At 46.0% G+C, this 21,407-nt stretch overlaps 1 protein-coding gene across 3 annotated transcripts in view; it reads right to left on the bottom strand.

The window, feature by feature from the left end:
* Positions 1-3,091: 3,091 nt before the first annotated feature.
* The window catches only part of LOC147097720 (retinol dehydrogenase 8-like), a 49,477-nt gene continuing 31,161 nt past the window's right edge, over positions 3,092-21,407 (bottom strand). For 2 of the 3 annotated variants that reach the window (XM_085971756.1, XM_085971755.1), the window contains 2 exons: positions 20,499-20,682; positions 3,092-7,571 (listed from right to left, as the gene is read on the bottom strand). In XM_085971756.1, the coding sequence (XP_085827882.1) occupies positions 7,344-7,571; positions 20,499-20,682 (412 nt within the window). In that variant the 3' untranslated portion in view covers positions 3,092-7,343. Of the gene's footprint in view, positions 7,572-19,564; positions 20,367-20,498; positions 20,683-21,407 lie in introns of those variants that run through there. The other variant, XM_085971757.1, reaches the window with a different exon arrangement.

The raw sequence follows: 21,407 nt of genomic DNA on the forward strand, positions 1-21,407 counted from the left end.
AGAAGTCGAAAAAAGGAAAATGGCCCTGAGATTTCACGGCAGGATGAATTCGTGTATGAATGCCGAACACTTTTTGACGTAATAAAACTCACTACACACTTGGTTTGAGTATAAAGCAAGGCTTTAATCAACTCGTTTCAAAACATGGAGGTCTAGTTGTACTTCACTAGTTCCTTGCCTTACAAAATGTCCTGGGAGGGCTGGGCCCACGCCCGAGCATTTATACTGCTTGGACGGTGCCACCAGCTGGCCGTCCAGTGTTATTTCATGAGTCTTTCTTCATGGATCATAAAATTCATAACACTTTTGGCTGAAATTCCTTCCTTTTGATGCTTTGACAGAGGCAGTCGCCCATTTAAGCTTCAAGCATACTTTCTTGCACATCTAGTGGATTTTGTGCAGTTATCTTGCCCAGATCAACTTTGGTGGCTGTTGAAGACCCATTGAAACAAAATGGTTACAGCCGCCGTTAAAATGGCAAAGGGAGGAATTTCACAGGAACAAATTAAATGTCTGTACACTGGCATCCCATGGCGTCATTTCCGAAACAGAGAGAATACAGGGAAAAGTGACAACTGGGTGGTTGAACAAGGAGCGTGCCAGAAACAGGAAATGCTGGAACCGCTCAGCAGGTCAGGCAGTATCCGTAGAGAGAGAAACAGAGTTAACGTTTCAGGTCTGTGACCCTTCGTCGATTCTGACGTTCTGACATGAGCTCTGTTTCTCCCTCCACAGATGCTGCCTGACCTGCTGAGCGTTTCCAGCATTTCCTGTTTCTATTTCAGATTTCCAGCATCCGCAGTATTTTGCTTTGAAATTGTTATTTCCGTTTAATTTAACAATAACGTGGTCAAATGATGAACTTTTGGTGTACTTAAAAAAAATTGCAAATTTAAATTAAAAAATGTGCGATTTTTCAACGTCCGAAGCGGGAATCGAACACTCAGATTTGGCAATGCATCAGGTGTATGGGTGGGGGAGAAATGGCGCCTGATAACCTGGCTCCCGCCCGCCTGGCACATCACGGGTCATAAGATTGACAGGCGCGCGCCCCACTCAGCGTTGCATCCTTTTGAATTTGCCGCCAATCAGATGGGCCGGATAAAAAGGTGGGCGGGGCCCCTCATTCACCGGGCATTCAGAAGGTGAAGCTGGGGCTGGGGCGCATGCGCTCTGGGGGGTAGGTGGGGATGGGACAAGTTAAGACACACTTTTTGTTTGTGCTTTTTTTCCACATGGCAGCTGCCCTTCATTCTGCCAGCGCAATTCACACTCCATCCAGAGCCATCCTTTGTTTCTTAACCTGTCCCATCACCATCTCCTCTTGCCTTGAATATCTCTTAATGCCTCTTTTCTTCTCCTGCCTTCCATCCTATCACAGACCTTCCCCTTTGTTCTTTCATCCCCTCCCCCATTTCCCAGCCCCTAAACTTGCTTTTAAATCTGTTCCTTTTCCTGCTTGTTTTCAGTTCTGACGAAGGGTCTTCGACCTGAAACGTTAACTAAGTTTCTCTCTCCATGGATGTTGCCTGGCCTGCTGAGTTTTTCCAGCATTTTCTGTTGTTATTTCAGATTTCCAGCATCCGCAGTATTTTGCCATTGTATTAGGTTGGGAGGAGATTTGGTAGAGGTGTTCAAAAATCACGAGGGCCTCCAGACTAAGAGTAGATAGAGAGAAACTGTTCCCATTGGCGGAAGGGCCGAGAACCAGGGGACACAGACTGAAGGTGATTGGCAAAAGAACCAAAGGTGACATGAGAAAAAAACTTTTTTACGCAGCGAGTGGTGAGGATCTGGAACGCACTGCCTGAGAGGGTGGTGGAGGCCAGCCGTTGCGATTCAGATGCAGGAATGAGTTGCCCTTACCTGATAATGGCGCCAACTCATATCATTTTCTGGTGCTCTAGGGGTATCGCTCATGGTGCTTGTTTGAGTGCCAGGCCCGAGATTCCAGGTTCCAGATGCCGGCGGCGTGCTGGAAGCCTTTTCTGGTGTTGGGATATGGGATGGAAGGGGGCGCGGGGTTGGAAATAGCACCAGGCAGAGATGGCACCGAACATGGGTATGAATTTCTTGGCCTTTTTCATTAATTTAGGATCTTTTATGTGCGTGGGATGCTGTTCAGATGCTCCAATCTCATTGTGGGTCACTTCCTTTCCCCAACCCCAATTTAATATTTTCTGTAGTCCTAATGGGCCTTCTGCACTGCTTGAGTGCAGGCTGCCTCGGGCCTCCATGCTCGATTATATGGGGCGCAGATGTCCAATTTGTTGGAAGCACATTAGGTGCCTTCTACCAGATTATCATCTTCCTACATTACACACAGCTGCACTTGTGTTTCGTATGATGTGAAAAGCTTATCATGGGATGTCTAGTTTGGCTCTCCATTCGATGGCCTCCTGAGATGCCGAGTGGAGAAATGAGGTGCCTCCCGCAGTGGGCAGGTTGATGTGATGTGTTCCGTGGTCTGGGACTCATGGCCACAGTCGCACTTCGGGTTGTCCCTCCTCTTCCACTGGTGGAGCAGGCGGCCGCATCGTCCGTGCCCTGTGCGGATTGGGTTGAGCGCTGTGACGTAATAAAACTCCCTACGCACTTGGTTTGAGTATAAAGCAAGGCTTTAATCAACTTCTTTCAAAACATGGAGGTCTAGTTGTACTTCACTAGTTCCTTGTCTTACAAAATGTCCCTGGCAAGCTGGGGCCCACGCCCAAGTATTTATACTCCTTGGACGGCGCCACCAGCTGGCCATCCAGCGTTATTTCATGAGTAGTTTCTTGATGAATGATGAGATTTATAACACGCTGTCCACGGTCTTCGAGGGAGGTCAAAGCCAGGGACCTCTGCTGCACTTAAACTGCAGAATATAAATGGTGTTACACGGTGTGATGTTCATATGCCTTAATCTCTGCCTTTTGGTTTGTATCTGTTTTCCTTACATCTGTTTGAAGTGCCTTAGGAGGCTTTCTTGCATTAAAGGTGCGATTATAAATGTAAGTTTCGGCTGTTGTCCTTATACCATAACAGCACTACAGCACGAATATGAAAATGATCATCATTTAGTATAAATAACAACACTTAACCAGCAACAGTGTGTATTCCAAATTTATTTGAAGAGCACAATGTTATTACTGTATAGTACATATTTTGAGCATCCAACAGTTACAAACAATTATGATGAGCATTTTTTCTGTTTTAAAAAAAAATGTTTCCTTAGTGGTTGCTGAAGAATAGTGGTTGGTGAAGATGTCAGCAGCTAGGAGGAGTTACTTAGCCAGATGGTTCAGGGGAGCTGAATTAGCACCAATATTGAAAAATTATTTTGTTATTTTCTGTTTTGAATAGGAGTTTTCTTGAACTTCCCCAATCAGCTTTTCACTTATGGTACAGTGGAACTGTGTTTATCTACTACAATGGTGTGTACTCAGTTGGCAGATAATTAAGAGTCCCCAAATTACATCTCTTCATAGAATCATAGAAATTTACAGCACAGAAGGAGGCCACTCGGCCCATCTTGTCCGTGCCGGCCGACAAGGAGCTATCCAGCCTAATCCCACTTTCCAGCATTTGGTCCGTAGCCCTGTAGTTTACGGCACTTCGAGTGCACATCCAAGTACTTTTTAAATGCGATGAGGGTTTCTGCCTCTACCACCCTTTCAGGCAGTGAGTTCCAGACCCCCACCACCCTCTGGGTGAAAACATTTCCCCTCTAAACCTCCGACCAATTACTTTAAATCTATGCCCCCTGGTTATTGACCGCTCTGCTAAGGGAAATAGTTGCTTCCTATCCACTTTATCCAGGCCCCTCATAAATGTATACACCTCAATTAGGTCTCCCCTCAGCCTCCTCTGTTCCAAAGAAAACAACCCCAGCCTATCCAATCTTTTCTCATAGCTAAAATTCCACAGCCCAGGCAACATCCTCGTAAATCTCCCCTGCACCCTCTCTAGTGCAATCACATCCTTCCTGTAATGTGGTGACCAGAACTGCACGCAGTGTTCTAGCTGTGGCCGAACTAGTGTTTTATACAGTTCAAGCATAACCTCCCTGCTCTTATATTCTATGCCTCGGCAATAAAGGCAAGTATCCCGTATGCCTTCTTAACCACCTTATCTACCTGTCCTGCTACCTTCAGGGATCTGTGGACATACACTCCAAGGTCCCTCTGATCCTCTGCACTTCTCAGTGTCCTACCATTTATTGTATATTTCCTTGCCTTGTTAGCACTCCCCAAATGCATTACTTCACACTTCTCCAGATTAAATTCCATTTCTGTCCACCTGACCAGTCCATTGATATCTTCCTGCAGTCTGCAGCTTTCTTCTTCATTATCAACCACACGGCCAATTTTTGTATCATCTGCAAACTTCTTAATCATACTTCCTACATTCAAGTCCAAATCATTGATATATACCACAAAAAGCAAAGGACCCAGTACTGAGCCCTGCGGAACCCCACGGGAAACAGCCTTCCAGTCACAAAAACACCCTTCGACCATTACCCTTTATTTCCCTTGATTGGTGCTCTGAACTTTGAAACCTCTACCTTACCCCTGCTGGGATCAGTTCTCTCCAGAATTACTCAATTCAATTCAATTCAAATCGCTTTATTGGCATGACAAGGTACATCTTATGTTGCCAAAGCATCGAAAAAACATTTATGGTTGAACACATAAACGCAGATCTATCCATACAGTGTATAAACAGATATATCCCTGAGTGTATAAATATACATTCATATAATTTGTCTATGCTCTATTCTTAGATTTAATGGTTGTCCCTCTGTTTATGGCAAGCTGTAACATAGTGTGCCGCTAAGGTTACACAATTTCTCTGTTCCCCTAATAGGTATGGGAGTTTTTGGTCGTCATTCAAATTTTTGAATTCAGGGCATATTTTTGTGAATTTTAGGTAGAAATTCCCCCTTATGCCCTGATATTTTCCACAAGCTGTGAGGAAGTGCATCTCTGTCTCCACCACTCCCTGACTGCAGTGAGAGCATATCCTGTCCTCTCTTGGTAGCCGGGTCTGCCTGTGTCTACCTTTTTCGATGGCCAGGCTATGTTCACTAAGTCTGTACATAGTCAAGGTTTTTCTCAATTTGCTATCTTTTACCGTCACTTCCGTGTGTCCTGCTAATCTATTACACGGTCTTGGAGCTCATTGCTTCTCCATGTACCCTCTCATGACTGTGCACATTCAACCTGCTATGAGAGTTAAGCACTGCAGCAGTGTGTTTAAACAGGCATGATGTTGCTTTTAAAATTGATAGCTTTGTTCTGATCAATGTCCTAGAGGCTGCCAACAGGATTGCCGGAGGTGATTTACATATTAACTTTAGTGCTCATCTCTGTAGCTGGGGCGGGAGGGGGCGGGCATAAGAGTCGGTCTGTGCCATTGGTGGAATGCTTTTTCCAGGCTATTGGATTTGTGGGTAAAGGCTGGTACTTGGAAGAGTTATGAATTGATGTGCTCACTTCTGCTTGCAGAACTAAAAGAGTAGATAATCGATGTTCCAGTGTGATGTGCCCGGAAAGTGGACCTGGTGATATGCCAAGTCGACACTTAACCCTTTCCCCCGTGGAGCGGACTAAGTGATATACAAAGTCGACGCTCAGCTACGTATGGATGACAGACTTCGATTGGAGGTTCAAAACGGTCTTTATTCACAGGCCTGGGGAGAACCTTCCGAGACCGCTCTCGGATCCAACTCCACTGAAAGTTTAGTGAGTTACATTCTTATACATAATCTTATCAGTCATATCCTGCCCTAGGGGCGGGTACACATCTATCAATCATAGTCTCTAGTATTCCATTATATCCATTGCTTCTACCGCGTGACATTTTTACGCTTCTCCCCATATTCCGCAGTTAATCATGTTTTTTGCTTGTTTGACTTATTCCAACTCCTCTATCACCGTGGCCTTCTTCTTATCTATTCTTGTAGCCTGGAGCCACAGTCGTCCATTGTCCCTGCCAGATGGTCCGGCTCAGCGACATGTTTTCATAAGATAACAGTTGGTGTTCAATCGGCCTACTGGTCCGAACTACCTCTGCAAAGCGCAGATTCTGACCTTGTAACCTGCTCATGTTACTTCTGCAAGGCAAGCATATTGTATGCCATTTTGCCTTTTAGACAACCATGTTGTAGCTTCACAAACAAGTGAAGGCCGCCTCGTCGCTTAATTCTTATGTATGTTATCTTGTATGCGTGCTACCCTGCCTGGCCGAATAGGCATCCTCCCCAATCTTCCCACGAGCCAGACTCTGCAGCCGGCTTCGCAGTTTAATTTCCCATCATCTCAGTACTTGTCTTTAGAGTTTAGCTGGATAAATACAATAAATACAGACCTATCTACCATTTAACTCAGGGTATGAACTAATTCGCTACCTCCACCCTGTACACTGGTGCTACATTATACATATTCTAACATAAACTAAAGTATGATATTAATTTGGTTACTGCACAGTGCAATAGAAATATATCCCTTTTTGGACTAACCTCTTCTGATTAAAATATATTTTTATGATTGACCAACTAGTTACAGGAAACTTTCGATTTACCGGCACCTAAATAACCGGAAATCTCGGTTAACCGGCAAAATTCAGGAGTAGGTTTTACTTCATTTGTATTTGCCTTCTTCCATCTGTTGCTGTGCAAGGGTGTGGCTGCAGCTGTTGCTAAGCTACAGAGACGCTTGGAACTTGAGGCCATTGTTCTACAGTTGTTGCTAAGCAACAGGGTTTGTTGCTTTATACGGAGCTGTCAGCTCTCCCTATCTTTTACTATAGCTTTCGGTTATCCGGAATTTTTGATGAACCGGCACCACGTCGGTCCCGTCCGTGCCAGATAAAAAAAAGTTTCCTGTAGGTGAATACAGAAGAGCTTCAGTAGGGCCAACTACAGTAACAAATCACAGAGAAAGAATGAAGATTGGAGATAGAGTCAATGGATTATCAGTAATTGGAATTTTGTGGTCTATATTAATACATGTAATCATATTAGAGTATTTTAAGAAATTTATTATTTCAGCTGTGTGTTATTTTAGGTCCTTCAACTTTTTAAGCAAGTCGTCTAGTGTCATTCTCCATGACTGAGGTCTTCAAGTCCAGAACATTTCCATTTGCAATATATTTTTACACTCTGATCATAATTCTCATATCTTTTCTATTCTCTATGTATTTTAGCACCTCTACTTGTAGAATCTATGCAAAAAAAAATCTACTGGCCTAAGCACTTCAAAATCTAAGACGGTTGTGTACTGATATGCAGCGGACAACACCATTATAAACAACAGTTTGGTCACTGGTGTTTCTAAAAAGCCAGTTCTTCATATTCCTAATCAGTTTGGTGAAATAGCACGATTACGAAAACAGCTGCATGTTATAATTCTGAAGAAGTTCAAACTTATCTTAAATAGAGTCCCGTGATTAAAAAGTAGGTTGTAAAACACTCGAACAGACAAATTTCCTGTATTGTCAGCGTACTTCAGTGCTGTTAGCGGTGTATAGAGCATGTTGGTTTGGTAACGAAATACGGGCTCTTCCATTTTTATCACTTTGATGATTGCCTTAAAAAAAAATAAAGTTGGTGAAATGTAAACGAATCATTTATATCATCTATATCAGCAATCACTTATCCCCTTGTTTCTGAAAATCTTCATACAGGAAACTCTCGTTTAAACGGCACCTAAAATATCCGGAATTCTCTATTTACCGGCAAAATTCATACTCAGAAAACAACACCTCAATAACCGGAAATGTTGCCGAGTCCGAGTCTCCCGCGGTGGCCGAGTTAGTCAGTGAGGGTAGTTCTCCAAACTGCCACTACTCGGCTTCTTGGCGCTGTCGGGAGTCGGAACACCTCAATACAGGAAACTCTTTTTTATCCGGCACCAACGGGACCGGCGTGGTGCCGGTTTATCAAAAATTATCGAAAAATTCAACACATCAAGAAACATATTATTCAACAAGCTAAGCCAAACAACCCCAGATTTCAAGGAATTGGATGACCTGTCAAAATTGAGATTAGTCCTAGGAGAAGGAGACAGACCATACCTTGGGGCCAAATATGTAACAACATGTCACAACCTGAGGACTGTTTAAAATTAAGACTGTTTAAAATTAATATTGAACGTACCAAATGAAGTACAAAGACTGTTTAAAATTAATATTGTTTAAAAAGTAATATTGTATGTACCCAACAAATGTCAAATCGATTGACACCTACAGAATGTTGGAAAACTGTACCTTTTTGCTATGTAAGCTTTGGCAATATGGTTCTCTGTAAACTTTCATGCCAATAAAGCATTTGAATTGGAATTGGAATTGGAATTGGTATAGTTAAAAGGTACGAGAGCTCCATACACAGCAACAAATCCAGGCTTCCCTGTTGCTTAGCAACATGTGCAGGAACTCCAGCCACAGACCAAGCGTCCCTGTTGCTTAGCAACAAGTTCATGAACCCCAGTTACACAGCCACAGATCCAGGAACTGCCACTAATATGAAGTAAAACTTACCTGAACCTACTCCTGAATTTTGCCGGTTAACAGAGATTTCCGGTTATTTAGGTGCCGGTAAATCGAGAGTTTCCTGTAACAGGAGTCTGACTCTTCCGCGCTGCCGGGTGTACCCAATTACTGTATACTGCACATTTCTTGATTTTTTAAATTTTTGTTTGTTAAAAATAGCCTCGGTAGATAACCCCCTCCGTCATCCGGAATTTAAAATCAACCAGCACCATCCCGGTCCCGTCGGTGCCGGATACCAAAGAGTTTCCTGTATTGGAGTGAATCTTTAATTAGTCATTATCCTTGGAAACGTCCACACAGTGCTGAAACCACCAACCAGTAAGTCTGTTTTTACAGGCAAAAACAAATCATAAGGTGATGTCCCTTCCTCTCTCTCTTAATCTTTTCACAAGTATTGCTGTTTGCTTATTTCTGAAATTTTAAGTTTTAACGAGGGTTGAAAATGGGCTGTAGTATATTACTCCCATTATATACTACGCCCTATTTTTCTTGCAAAGTTAATGCAAAGGAAAATTGGGTAGGATTTGAAATGGATAGTCGCTCTGCGACTGCCCGTTTTTGCCGAAGTTGAATTTTATCCCCATTGCAGTTTTTTTGATCAACCTTGTCAACTGGTGTCAACCTTGCATTTAGTTTAAAGTGTTTTAAATAACTGTTCATTCAATTTTTTTCCAACTTAATGTAATTTTCCTGCATTAACCGGTGATATTTTCAATGCCAGCACTTTTTAATGCTGGCTGTAAACATTGTACTAAAATAGTTGGTGTCTCATTGCTCACAGTTTATTTTCCCATGTTTGGTGCGGGAACAGACGTGCTGTCATCCTGAGAGAGGGCAGCATCTACCACTCCCATGGGCTTGCCGTACCTTGCTCCTAGTGATCTAAGGAAGAGCAGACTGTAGCAGATCAGAGAAACATCCATGTGTTCCACCAATTTTTCGAAGGCAGTGGAGACGGAGAAGCCCAGAGCCTAAATGGCACCAGCCTGATCTTCGATGTCAAGAGTTAGTGACACGGACTTCTGTGCAGACGTCCTGGCAGCAGCGTCCACAGAGGTGACCACACAACGGTAGTGGACTGATTCCACTTTCCAGAATGCCACACTTGTTGGAATGGAACTCCTGTGTAGTCTCAGACATTGCATAGAATTACATAGAATGTACAGCACAGAAACGGGTCATTCGGCCCAACTGGTCCATGCGATGCTTATGATCCGCACAAACTTTCTCCCACCCCACTTTGTCTCACCTTATCAGCATATCCTACTCCCTCATGTACTTACCTAACTTCCTCTTAAATGCATCCATGGTGATGTAATAAAACTCACTACGCACTTGGTTTGAGTATAAAGCAAGGCTTTAATCAACTTGTTTCAGAACATGGAGGTCTAGTTGTATTTCACTAGTTCCTTGTCTTACAAAATGTCCCTGGGCAAGCTGGGGCCCACGCTCGAGTATTTATACTCCTTGGACGGCGCCACCAGCTGGCCGTCCAGCGTTATTTCATGAGTAGTTTCTTGATGATGATGAGATTTATAACACATGGAGCTAAAAATTTGGTGGCACCGCATTTGGGGCGCCAAGCTCGCCTGGGCGCCAGAATTTGCGCTCCGGGCGGAGCCGCTTGCACCCTCCCGATATTCAGTTGGAGCGCCCCAAGAGGGACGCGGGGCGCTGATCGAGGCTCCCCACGTCCTGCTTGGGGCGCTCAAACTGACTATCGCAGTGTTAGGTGCCGCAGTGCCACATGCTGCGGCACGGCGCGCTGCGGTACTGCAGGCCTTCCTCCCCTTCTTAAGGGGGAGGGGCCTGCACCAGCGCGATCACCGATTGCGAGTGCCGGCAAAAGAGCCCGGCACCGAGGAGAAGTGCCGGGCTCTCGGGACACAGCCGGCACTGCCCGGAGGGGGGGGGGATCAGGAGGCTGGGGAGGGCGGCGCGAGGAGTTGCTGGCAGGTGGCCACCGAAAAAAATGGCCGCCCCGCACCTCCACCTTCGCGTTCGGGGTTGTAGTGGGGCGCTGCGCACACCAATGACGTCATCAGTGGCGGTGCAGCGCTACAGGCCAACGCCGCCATTAGTGCCCCGCTAAATTTCACGGGAGGCGTGGCCAGTGGCGCTAAAGCCACTGAGTGCCGTCTTTAGGTGCTAACTGGTGGCGCAGCCCACCGAATTTCTAGGCCATAGTATTTGCCTTAACTACTACTCTTGGTAACGAGTTTCACATTCTCACCACTCTCTGGGTAAAGATGTTTCTCCTGAATTCCCTATTGGATTTATTAGTGATACCTTATATTTATGGCCCCTAGTTTTGGTCTCCCTCACAAGTGGAAACATCTCTACGTCTACCCTGTCAAACCCTTTCATTACCTTAAAGAGCTCTTATCAGGTCACCCCTCAGCATTCTCGTTTCCAGAAAAAAGAATCCCAGCCTGTTCAGCTTTTCCTGATAAGTATATACTCAGTTCTGGTGTCATCCTTGTGAATCTTTTTTGCACCTTCTCCAGTACCTCTATATCTTTTTTTATAATATGGAAACCAGACTGTGCACAGTTGTCCAACTGTGGTCTAACTAATGTTTGATACAAGTTTAACATAACTTATCTGCTTTTCAATTCTATCCCTCAGTGCTTGGTTTGCTTTTTTATGGCCTTATTAACCTAAGTCATTTACTTTTAGTAATTTTTGTATCTGTACCCTAGATGCCTTTGCTCCTCTACCCCATTTAGACTCATTGGGCTCGATTTTCATTGAGGAGTCGGGTAGGAGGCGGGACTACAACTTTTGGGGTTGTAGTCCCGCCTCCATTGAGTTGTGGCCAACCCACGCGATTTTGACTTGATTGACCTTGTTGAGCCCGCCCAGTGGGCTCAGCAGGCCAATTAAGGGCCACCAGGTGACGTTACAGATTGAAATTTCATCTGTCAAGAGCTTTTGACAGATGAAATATCAGCGTTTCACAGCTGTTTGAAGCTGTCAAACACTGACAATCTGTACTCCAGGTTAATTCCTTCCTCTCGGGATGATTTAGAGATCTCTCCGGAACAGAAAGCAGAGGCTGCAGATTTTGACAGCTGGCAGCCATTCTGCTTTCTGTGCCGGTGAGATGAGGGACTCCCAAGACCTGAAGGAAGGAAGGCTGTAAAGGTAAGTAAAGGTTAGTAGAACTTCTTTAAACACTTTACACACACCAAACACACTTACCTCTGCACTCATGCACCCATCACTCACCTGAACACCGGACATCTCGACCCCTCCAAGCCCTTCATCCCGACGGCCCGCCTCACTAACTTGGCATGATTTGAAGCCGTCGGGAATCCCACATTTCAGCAATGAAAATAGGGATTAGGCTAAAAACTGCCTAACTACCTGTTAACAGGCAGTTAATTGGCACTAATCCCCTTCCTGCCTCGGGGAGGCGGGTCCCAGTGCGGGGCGGGTACCCACCTCCTTTGAAACTGGCATGGAGGCGGGTTGGGGGCGGGGTGGAGTCAGGACCCCCGATTTCAGGATTTTAAACCCCCACATGCCTCCAATCCCGCCTCCACGGCCCAATGAAAATTCTGCCCATTATCTAAGCAGTGTAGAGTGCCACAAAACTTTGGTAACGGTGTGAAACTTAACAACGGAGACAGGAAAACCTGCATTTCACCCATATGATAGCAAAATACTGCGGCTGCTGGAAATCCGAAATAACAACAGAAAACGCTGGAAAAACTCAGCAGGCCAGGGCAGCATCCGTGGAGAGAGAAACAGAGTTAACATTTCAGGTCGAAACCCTTCTATTTCTCTCTCCACGGATGTTGCCTGGCCTGCTGAGTTTTTCCAGCGTTTTCTGTTGTTATTTTGCATTTCACCCTTGTTCTCCTGGTCAAGTCATTAAACCACTTTTGGCACTGAATCCAGTGGGATGATGTTCCGTGCGTTCATCGCCTCAGCAACTTTCTTCCAGCATTGCTGCTGGGACTGTTTAAGCACTTTGGTACCATCCCTGGGAAAGAGGACCTGCCTCCATTTCCTCCCATACTCCAGGAGTGCCTCCACTGCCAGGTCACTGAATCTTGGAGCTCATTTTGCAAATGCTGCAAGCAATAGGAGACACAGAGGACCGGTATGTTCACAAAGTGACTTCAGTAATGCGCCCATTTATCAGTACACACACTAAAATAGCAACCAAAGAGATCACAGAGTAACTTCAAATATGCAGCGATTGGTGAAAATTCAGAATGAAACAATTCAACACTAATGGTGGGGTGAATTGACACCTCTCTTTAAGAAGTTCATTCACCCAATAAATATTGAGGATGGCTGAAGAAAATCTTTGGAATTCTCTACCCCAGAGGGCTGGGAGGCTCAGTCATTGGGTATATTCAAAACAGGAGTCGATAGATTTCTGACTAGTAAGGGCATCAAGGGATATGGCGATAGGGCCGGTGAATGGAGTTGAGGCAGAAGATCAGCCAGGATCTCATTGAATGGCAGAGCAGGCTCGAAGGGCCGAATGGCCGACTCCTGCTCCTATTTCTTATGTTCTTATTCTGAAACTATGCCCCCTAGTTCTAGATTCCCCCACGAGGGGAAACATCCTCTCAGCATCTACCCTGTCAATCCTCCTCAGAATCTTATGTTGCAATAAGATCACCTCTCATTCTTCTAAACTCCAATGGGTATAGGTTCACCCTTTCCTCAAAGGGCAACCGCTTCATCACAGAGAACCTTCTCTGAACTGCCTCCAATGCAAGTATATCCCTTCTTTAATAAGGAGACCAAGGCCTAGAAATTCAGTTGTTTGCGCCAGCCGCCAGCGCCTTAGGAGGAGGAGATGTGGGGTGCTAAGCGGCTAGCACCTGGGCGCAGCGCGATCTGCGCCTCTCGCCAACTTCAGTTAAGATTTAGCGGCAGCGCCAAGCCTTTGCGCGCGCTCAGCTGCGCGCGCAGATCCTGACGTCATTTCATGGTGCAACGCCCTTTGTGCGCCCCAAACCGGAAATTCAGTGGCGCCGGCCTATTGTGCGCCTGGCGCCCCTAGCGACTGGTAGAGGGGAATGGTTCCCAGTCGCTGCGGGGGGCGCTAATTAAAGGGCACTCCTCCTGCAGTAGAAATGGCAGCCATTTTGCAACACTCCTTCTTTGTGAGAGACGGACCTTTGGAGAGAGACAAAGGTAGAGAGCTTTCTGGTTTGGCTCAACACTCGCACAGGTACTTGTGGCTTCAGGCCACAGCTTTGCACTTGTCTTTAACTTCAGAGCCATAGCATTGATTGGAAACATATAATGGGGGCTGCAATGGGTGGAAACGTTGGGCTTCTCCATTGCACTGGGCGTTGTACAGTTCAAGCAGCAGTGGTCAGGCCTTGCTTCAGGGCTGCAGTGTGCAGGGCGTGGCAGCCAAACAAATCCACCCTCCCCCTTTAAGAGCTCACCGGCGCCAGAGTGTCTGCCTTCAATCAGCAACTCGCCGCACCTGCGCTGCACCCGCCCTCGGGGGTATCGCCCCGGGCCGCCGGCTTAGCGCCTAATGATAGTCGTGCATCGCCTGTTTTAGCGCAGCAGCAACCTCTTGGGGCGATGCCACTGAATATCGGCGAAGGTGGCGCTAAGTTGCGCCGGGTGCAAACTTTAGCGGCCGCCCGGCTGTAGCGCCCCAAACGTGGCTATACTGAATTTCTAGGCCCAAAACTGTACGCAGTACTCCAGGTGTGGTCTCACCAACGCCCTGTACAGTTGTAACAAGACTTCCCTACTTTTATACTCCATCCCCCTTGCAATAAAGGCCAATATTCCATTTGCCTTCCTAATTACTTGCTGTACCTGCATGCTAACTTTTTGTGTTTCACGTACAAGGACACCCAGATCCCTCTGTACCGCAGCGTTCTGTAGTCTCTCTCCATTTAAATAATATTTTGCTTTTCTGTTCTTCCTTCCAAAGTGGGTAACCTCACTTTTTCCCACATTATACTCCATCTGCCAAATTTTTGCTCACTCACTTAGCCTATCTATATCCCCTTGCAGACTCTTTGGGCTTGATTTTAATAGCCCTGAGGAGGTGGGTCGGCAACGAAAATCGGAAAAAATGGCTTCAGACTGCCAACCCGCCTCCATCCCGCCCCTACACGATTTTCCTGAGTGTCGGGTCAGCCGCTCCCAAACTGACCCGACTGGAACCGGTGGGACAGGTAGTTAAGGCAGTTAACAGACTGTTAACTGGCTTGCTAATCCTGTTTTGATAGTGGTTTCCCATTTTTGTGCTTCTGGCTCCTGTTTCCCGTCTTGTCAGAAACAGGCCAGCTGCAAGGAGACGAGTTGCTGGAGGAGATGATTTGTAGCGATTGGTGCAGCACTTTAAAAGCGCCCCTGAAACTTGGCTGACATTCAAATGCAACAACTTTGTTGTTGGAGGTTTGGGTTAAGATTTTGCAAATCTACTGACCTTGTGACTGTTCAAGCTGACACCCATCTGCAGTGTGAGGTTATTGGAATAATTTCAGGCCACTTTGAGTGTGCGCTTGCAAGCTTCTTGCCTCAAATGAAATTTTTAGCAACGGGATGGGAACCATTTATGTCCTCTCATCCTGGTCGTCATAATCGGAGGAGCAGCAGTCGCATGGATCAGCACAGATCTTCCTCGGGAGAAGAGGAGGAGGAAGAAGAGGAGGAGGAAGAAGAGGAGGAAGAAGAGGAGGCGCGCCTTGCGTGCCCTGTTGTGACCAATAGAGCATCCCTCCAGTTCACTGCTGCCCGTCAAGCAGGGTATGCACACTGCCATGCCACATTCACATAAGCTTACTCTTCAACCATAGGTCACTACTATATGGCTTTCTAATTGTAGGTGACCTTCCTTCAACGTCATACATCATCTCTGCTATAACCGGTTCTTTCTTATCACTTTCACCTTCAGCATTACAAATGCAAGTCGCCTTGAGCCCTCAATGCGTATTTGCCATTTTTCAGAACACATAGGCCACGCATTCAACTGTTTGTCATCATTTTTCTTTACGACAGTGAGAAAAGGATCACAAAGCAAGTACAAGCAGAAAAATAATTACAAAATACCCACGTGAGTCCCCTTGTGACTATATGTGCATTACCTTTCTCTTATGCGTGCTTCTACGTGGAGCTACCCCTGTGGCTTCAGCAGATGTACATAAGAACATAAGAAATAGGAGCAAGAGTAGGCCAATCGGCCCCTCGAGCCTGCTCCACCATTCAATAAGATCATGGCTGATTTGATCCTAACCTCAAATCTTCTATCACTCTCCATCCCACCCGAACCCATGTGATCTCCCGGGAGAGGCGAAAAACTAGATAAAAAACCCAATGGCCAATTTGGGAGAAAAAATCTGGGAAATTCCTCTCCGACCCATCTAGGCGATCGAAACTCTTCCAGGAGATCACTCTGTCCCTATATTTTCTACAGTGTAGAGGCACCTTGCTGACTAGGATGCTGCACCTGCTTAGACGCCTTTGGCGGGCGTCCTCTGGGTTTGGGAGCCTGGGAGGGCTCTGTAACAGTCTGCTCTTCCTGCGGCTGTGCAAGGGCTGAAACGGCCATCTCAGTTGGCTCTGCAAAGTGGGTCTCTGACCGAGGGCTCCACAGTAGCATGGTCGTGTGAGTGTTTTGAGAGGAGCCCACACTTCCTTGTGTCCTGCCAACAACATCCCTCTCATGGGTCAGCCGCACCTCAGTGCTGGCAAGTGGCTGGAGAGCATCTTGCTGCACATCAGGGGGGCTATGAGGACCATATTTGCACTGGCAGTCCTCATAATAAGGACGTCCAGGAAGCTCTGGTCTCTTTGCTCAATAGCTGCCCATCTCTCCTCCAGAGATGACAATCTATTTTGAACATTCACCATGTTTTCGTGACTCTGGCAAATTATTTCTTCCATGGCAGTTGCCAACCTTTCCATGGAGGTTGCCATCCTATCCATGGAGGTTGCCATCCTATCCATGGAGGTGCTGATGTTAGAGATGGACTCCTCCATTCTCTCCACACCCGCGCTTACCCTGGAGGCAAACCCTTCCAGAGACTGCTGCACTTGTTCCTGTATTTCCCGAACTGCTCTTTTTCTGGATGGCCCCTGCGACCTCCAACGAGGACTCTCCACTGCTGTCGCTGTCTCCACAATCTGCTGATGCTCACTTGAGCTGTGATAGACCAGGTGGCAACACTACTCTAAGTTGCGAGGGCCCCGCTGAGGTGTGCATTTCTGTGCTGGTGCTGGTTGCGCTGAGTCCTGGTGACGCTGCTCCCTCAGGCTTCAGGTTCCTCTGAGGAGTCGTCTGGCTGTTCGTCCTGGACATTGGGAAGGGGGGGCGCCCGATGGTCCTGTGGGAGAATCAAGGCATGAGTTAGACATCTAATATTGATGTAGCAGACACATCCTTTTGTGCAGATGATACAAAGCGAATCTCTATGAACATCATATGCCATTGCAGTCAATCACTAAATGGCAATGAGAGGGATGAAACTCTACTCTGTCACCAACTTTGTCTAGTGCGCCCGTCTCTCCCATCGCCCACTTCCAGATCCTCGCCACCTCCAACAATTTTGTGCGCAGCCTCCTCAACACTTGTCAACGTTGCAAGGGTTGGTTTTCTCCTCCAGTCTGTGCTCTCTCCCTCTTATTGTGGGCTATCTTTTCCTGCAAGGAGGGACACAAACAGAGTTTCAATCACAGTGATGGAGTGAGTGTGAAGAATCCCTAACATAGAAGGTTTGAAGGAGACCAAGATGGAGTGAGGTGCCAAGAGGAAGCTAGCTCCCTGTGCGTTGTTAGTTGTTGTCAATGCATAACAGTGAGAGCGAGTCTAAGGGGTGCATAGGCAGGATGGTGAAGTGATTCAGTACAGAGACAGAGATGGATAGGTAAGGGTGCAAGGGAAGTAAGGATAAGGTGGTATGTGGAGGAGCAGGCTTACAAAACAGAGTGCTGGTGAGAAGAGAAGGGAAGCAGATTGAAGGTAAGTGTGATGGGATACTCACTTTTGATGATCGCAGAAGATCATTAAACCGTTTCCTGCACTGGATCCATGTGCGTGAACACATGGACCTTGCGCTGACCTCCTCAGCAATGCGCAGCCTTGGTCTGTTGAGGAGGCTTCCTCCGGCCATCCAGAGGGAAGAGAATCTCCCCGAGCCCTCCTACAGCATCAACAAGAGCATGGAGGGACTCATCATGGAAGCTTGGAGCTGCCTTGCCTCTGGAAGCACTCATTGTAGTTCTGGCAAATGCACACACCATCAGAATCCAGAACACAAAGGCTGAGGCTGAATGGGACCATTAAAAGCAGCAGCAATTATCGCAGTACCTTTCTTAGAAGCCCCCATTATTTCTTGATTTATACTCTGTCCCACAGTGTAGCTACTGTTGGGGGGCCTATAGACCACTCCCACCAGTGACTTCTTTCCCTTATTATTTCTTATCTCCACCCAAACTGATTCTACATCTTGATCTTCTGAGCCAAGATCCTTTCTCACTACTGTACTGATCTCATCATTTATTAACAGAGCTACCCCACCTCCTTTTCCTTCCTGCCTATCCTTCAGTTCCCAGCCTTGGTCATCTTGCAGCCACGTCTCTGTAATGGTTATCAGATCATACCCATTTATTTCTATTTGTGCCATCAATTCATCTATCTTGTTACGAATGCTGCATGCATTCAGATAAAGAGCCTTTAATTTTGTCTTTTTACCATTTTTCCCTACTCTTACCCTATTTGCTGGTGCACTCTTTACGCTCTGTCCCTTCCTGTCACACTCTGGTTATAAGAACATAAGAAATAGGAGCAGGAGTAGACCAATCGGCCCCTCGAGCCTGCTCCGCCATTCAATAAGATCATGGCTGATCTGATCCTAACCGCCAATCCACTATCACAGAACCATCTCCTGAATCTAACAGAATTAGACACACGAAATAGGAGCAGGATCAGGCTACGCGGCCCCTGGGCCCGCTCCGCTACCCACAGGGCCATGGCCGATCCGAACCTAGACTCATGTCCAAATTCCTGCCCACTCCCCGTAACCCTTAATTCCCTTTACTTCTAGGAAACTCTATTTCTGTTTTAAATTTATGTAATGATGTAGCTTCTACAGCTTTTTGGGGCAGCATATTCCATGGACCTACCACCCTCTGAGTGAAGTAGTTCCTCCTCATCTCAGTTTTGAAAGAGCAGCCCCTTATTCTAAGACTATGCCCCCTAGTTCTAGTTTCACCCATCATTGGGAACATCTTCCCTGCATCCACCCGATCCAACCCCTTCACAATCTTATATGTTTCAATAAGATCGCCTCTCATTCTTCTGAACTCCAATGAGTAGAGTCCCAATCTACTCAACCTCTCCTCATATGTCCATCCTCGGGATTAACCGAGTGAACCTTCTTTGTACTGACTCGAGAGCAAGTATGTCCTTTCTTAAGTATGGACACCAAAACTGTACGCAGTATTCCAGGTGCGGTCTCACCAATACCTTGTACAACTGAAGCAATACCTCCCTATTTTTATATTCTATCCCCCTAGCAATGAAAGCCAACATTCCATTGGCCTTCTTAATCACTTGCTGCACCTGCATACTAACCTTTTGAGTTTCGTGCACCAGGACCCCCAGATCCCTTTGTACTTCAGTACTTTCCAGTTTCTTGCCATTAAGATAATAACTTGCTCTACGATTTTTCCTGCCAAAGTGCATAACCTCACACTTTCCAGTATTGTATTCCATCTGCCAAATCTCTGCCCACTTACTTAGCCTGTCTATGTCCCCTTGCAGGTTTTTTATGTCCTCCTCACTCTCTACTTTCCCTCCCATCTTAGTGTCATCTGCAAACTTTGATATGTTACACTCGGTCCCCTCCTCCAAATCGTTAATATAGATTGTAAAGAGTTGGGGCCCCAGCACTGACCACTGCGGAACATTACCCCTATCGCTACCCTGCACTATTGCCTTGTCCTTTCTCTTTAACTTTCTAAGTTTCCCCTCACCTGAACCCTCCCCCCCACTATTCAGTTTAAAGCCCTAGCTATTCGATTCGTCAGGACACTGGTCCCAGCACGGTTCAAGTGAAGCCCGTCCCAACGGAACAGCTTCCTCTTTCCCCAGTACTGGTGCCAGTGCCCCATGAATCAAAACCCATTTCTCCCACACCAATCCTTGAGCCACACATTCAAATCTCTGATCTTATTTGCTCGTGGCTCAGGCAGTAATCCAGAGATTATTACCTTTGTGGTTCTGCTTTTTAATTTAGCCCCTAGCTGCTCATACTCCCTCAGCAGAACCTCTTTCTAAGTCCTACCTATATCGGAATTTGTAATGGGAAAAATTAACACAAAAGTGCAATTGATTAAAAAGAGGTGAACAGGAAGTAAGATTTTGTAGATAGGTATTTTATGCAGATTTTTAATAGATTTGTATATTTTACAACTGTACAATTATTGTTACCAATATTAACATGTGAATGCTTAAAACCTTTGTTTGACATTCATCTGTGATTTGAGTGGAGACATTAAACCATTTACCAGGAAACTCTCGTTTAAACGGCACCTAAATATCCGGAATTCTCTATTAACTGGCAAAATTCTCACTCCGAAAACACCTCAATAACCGGCAATGTTGCCGAGTCCGAGTCTCCCGCGGTGGCTGAGTTAGTCAGTGGGGGTAGTTCTCCAAACTGCCACTACTCGGCTTCTTGGCGCTGTCAGAAGTCCGAACACCTCAATAACAGGAGTCTGACTCTTTGTTTGTTAAAAATAGCCTCGGTAGAAAACCCTCTCCGTCATCCGGAATTTTTAATCAACCGGCACCATCCCAGTCCCGTCGGTGCCGGATACCAGAGAGTTTCCTGTAAAATAAACTGGTTAAAATAGTCAACAGAAGAATATCATACAAGCACTTTTAAGTAATCATTTGCCAATTTTGTCTTTAGTAAATTCGAGACTTGTACATTTTCAGGCATTTTGACAAAACCGATTACCTTAGCAACTGTATCTGGAGTCTGCCCCATTGTCAGAAAGATATCATGAGAAGCAGGCAGATAGACATCTTTAAAATATTGAATCGTCTCTGAGTCTGTTTCTGGATATTCCGAGCGAGACACTTCCTCCATGAGTTTCATTTCGAATTCTGTGTTCACAGGACCAGGTTCAATCATTGAAACACTAAAGGAAAAAGCAAAATACTCTTGTTGTAGAATTGATGTTCTGAAGTTGATTGCTTAAGGGGTTTGGGGAAGGAGCTGCAGAGAATAGGATTGGGACAGCTTAAAGCTCTGCTGCCGGTGATGGAATGAGGGAGGGGGGAGGGGGCCATAGGAGATGTACAATATGCTAGAGTCTGAAGAATGCAGTGGTTGGGGGATATGGGAAATGCAGGGCTGGAGGAGGTTGTAGCGATAGTGTTATGTCTGACATTTGGTGATAGGTACTCGATTGCCTTGGCCTGAGCACATGGAGTTTGATAGTGCTGTGATCATTGTATTGTGTATAGGTATTCGATTGCTTGTGCCTGGAAGTGTGTGTGTGTGGCAGCCATATTAAAAGCAGCAAACGCAACAGATAGTGTGTTAGGCAATGGAGAGACTCTGTCCAAAGAGAGGAATCCGGCCCATGGTCTCAATTGTGCTGAATTACGGTGACTTTTTAAAATTTCTATTTGTATGGTAGTACTGCGGTACTATTTTACATTTTTTGTTTTTGTGCTTTTTAAGTCTCTTTTATTTCAGCTGTCTGGCTTGATGGCTGCAGCTGGGAGGGAGGATGTGCATCCTGCTCCCAGAAGGCTGTTAATGCCCCCTGTAGCCACCGGCAAATGGCAAGAACCAAGAGACAGCACTGGCTCAGTTGAAACCTCCCTGCTCAGTGTGACTCAAACTTGGGAAATTAAC

The sequence above is a fragment of the Somniosus microcephalus genome, chromosome 31 (assembly GCF_052327205.1).
Source record: "Somniosus microcephalus isolate GS21.2 chromosome 31, FLI_Smic_1.0, whole genome shotgun sequence".
NCBI lineage: Eukaryota > Metazoa > Chordata > Chondrichthyes > Squaliformes > Somniosidae > Somniosus > Somniosus microcephalus.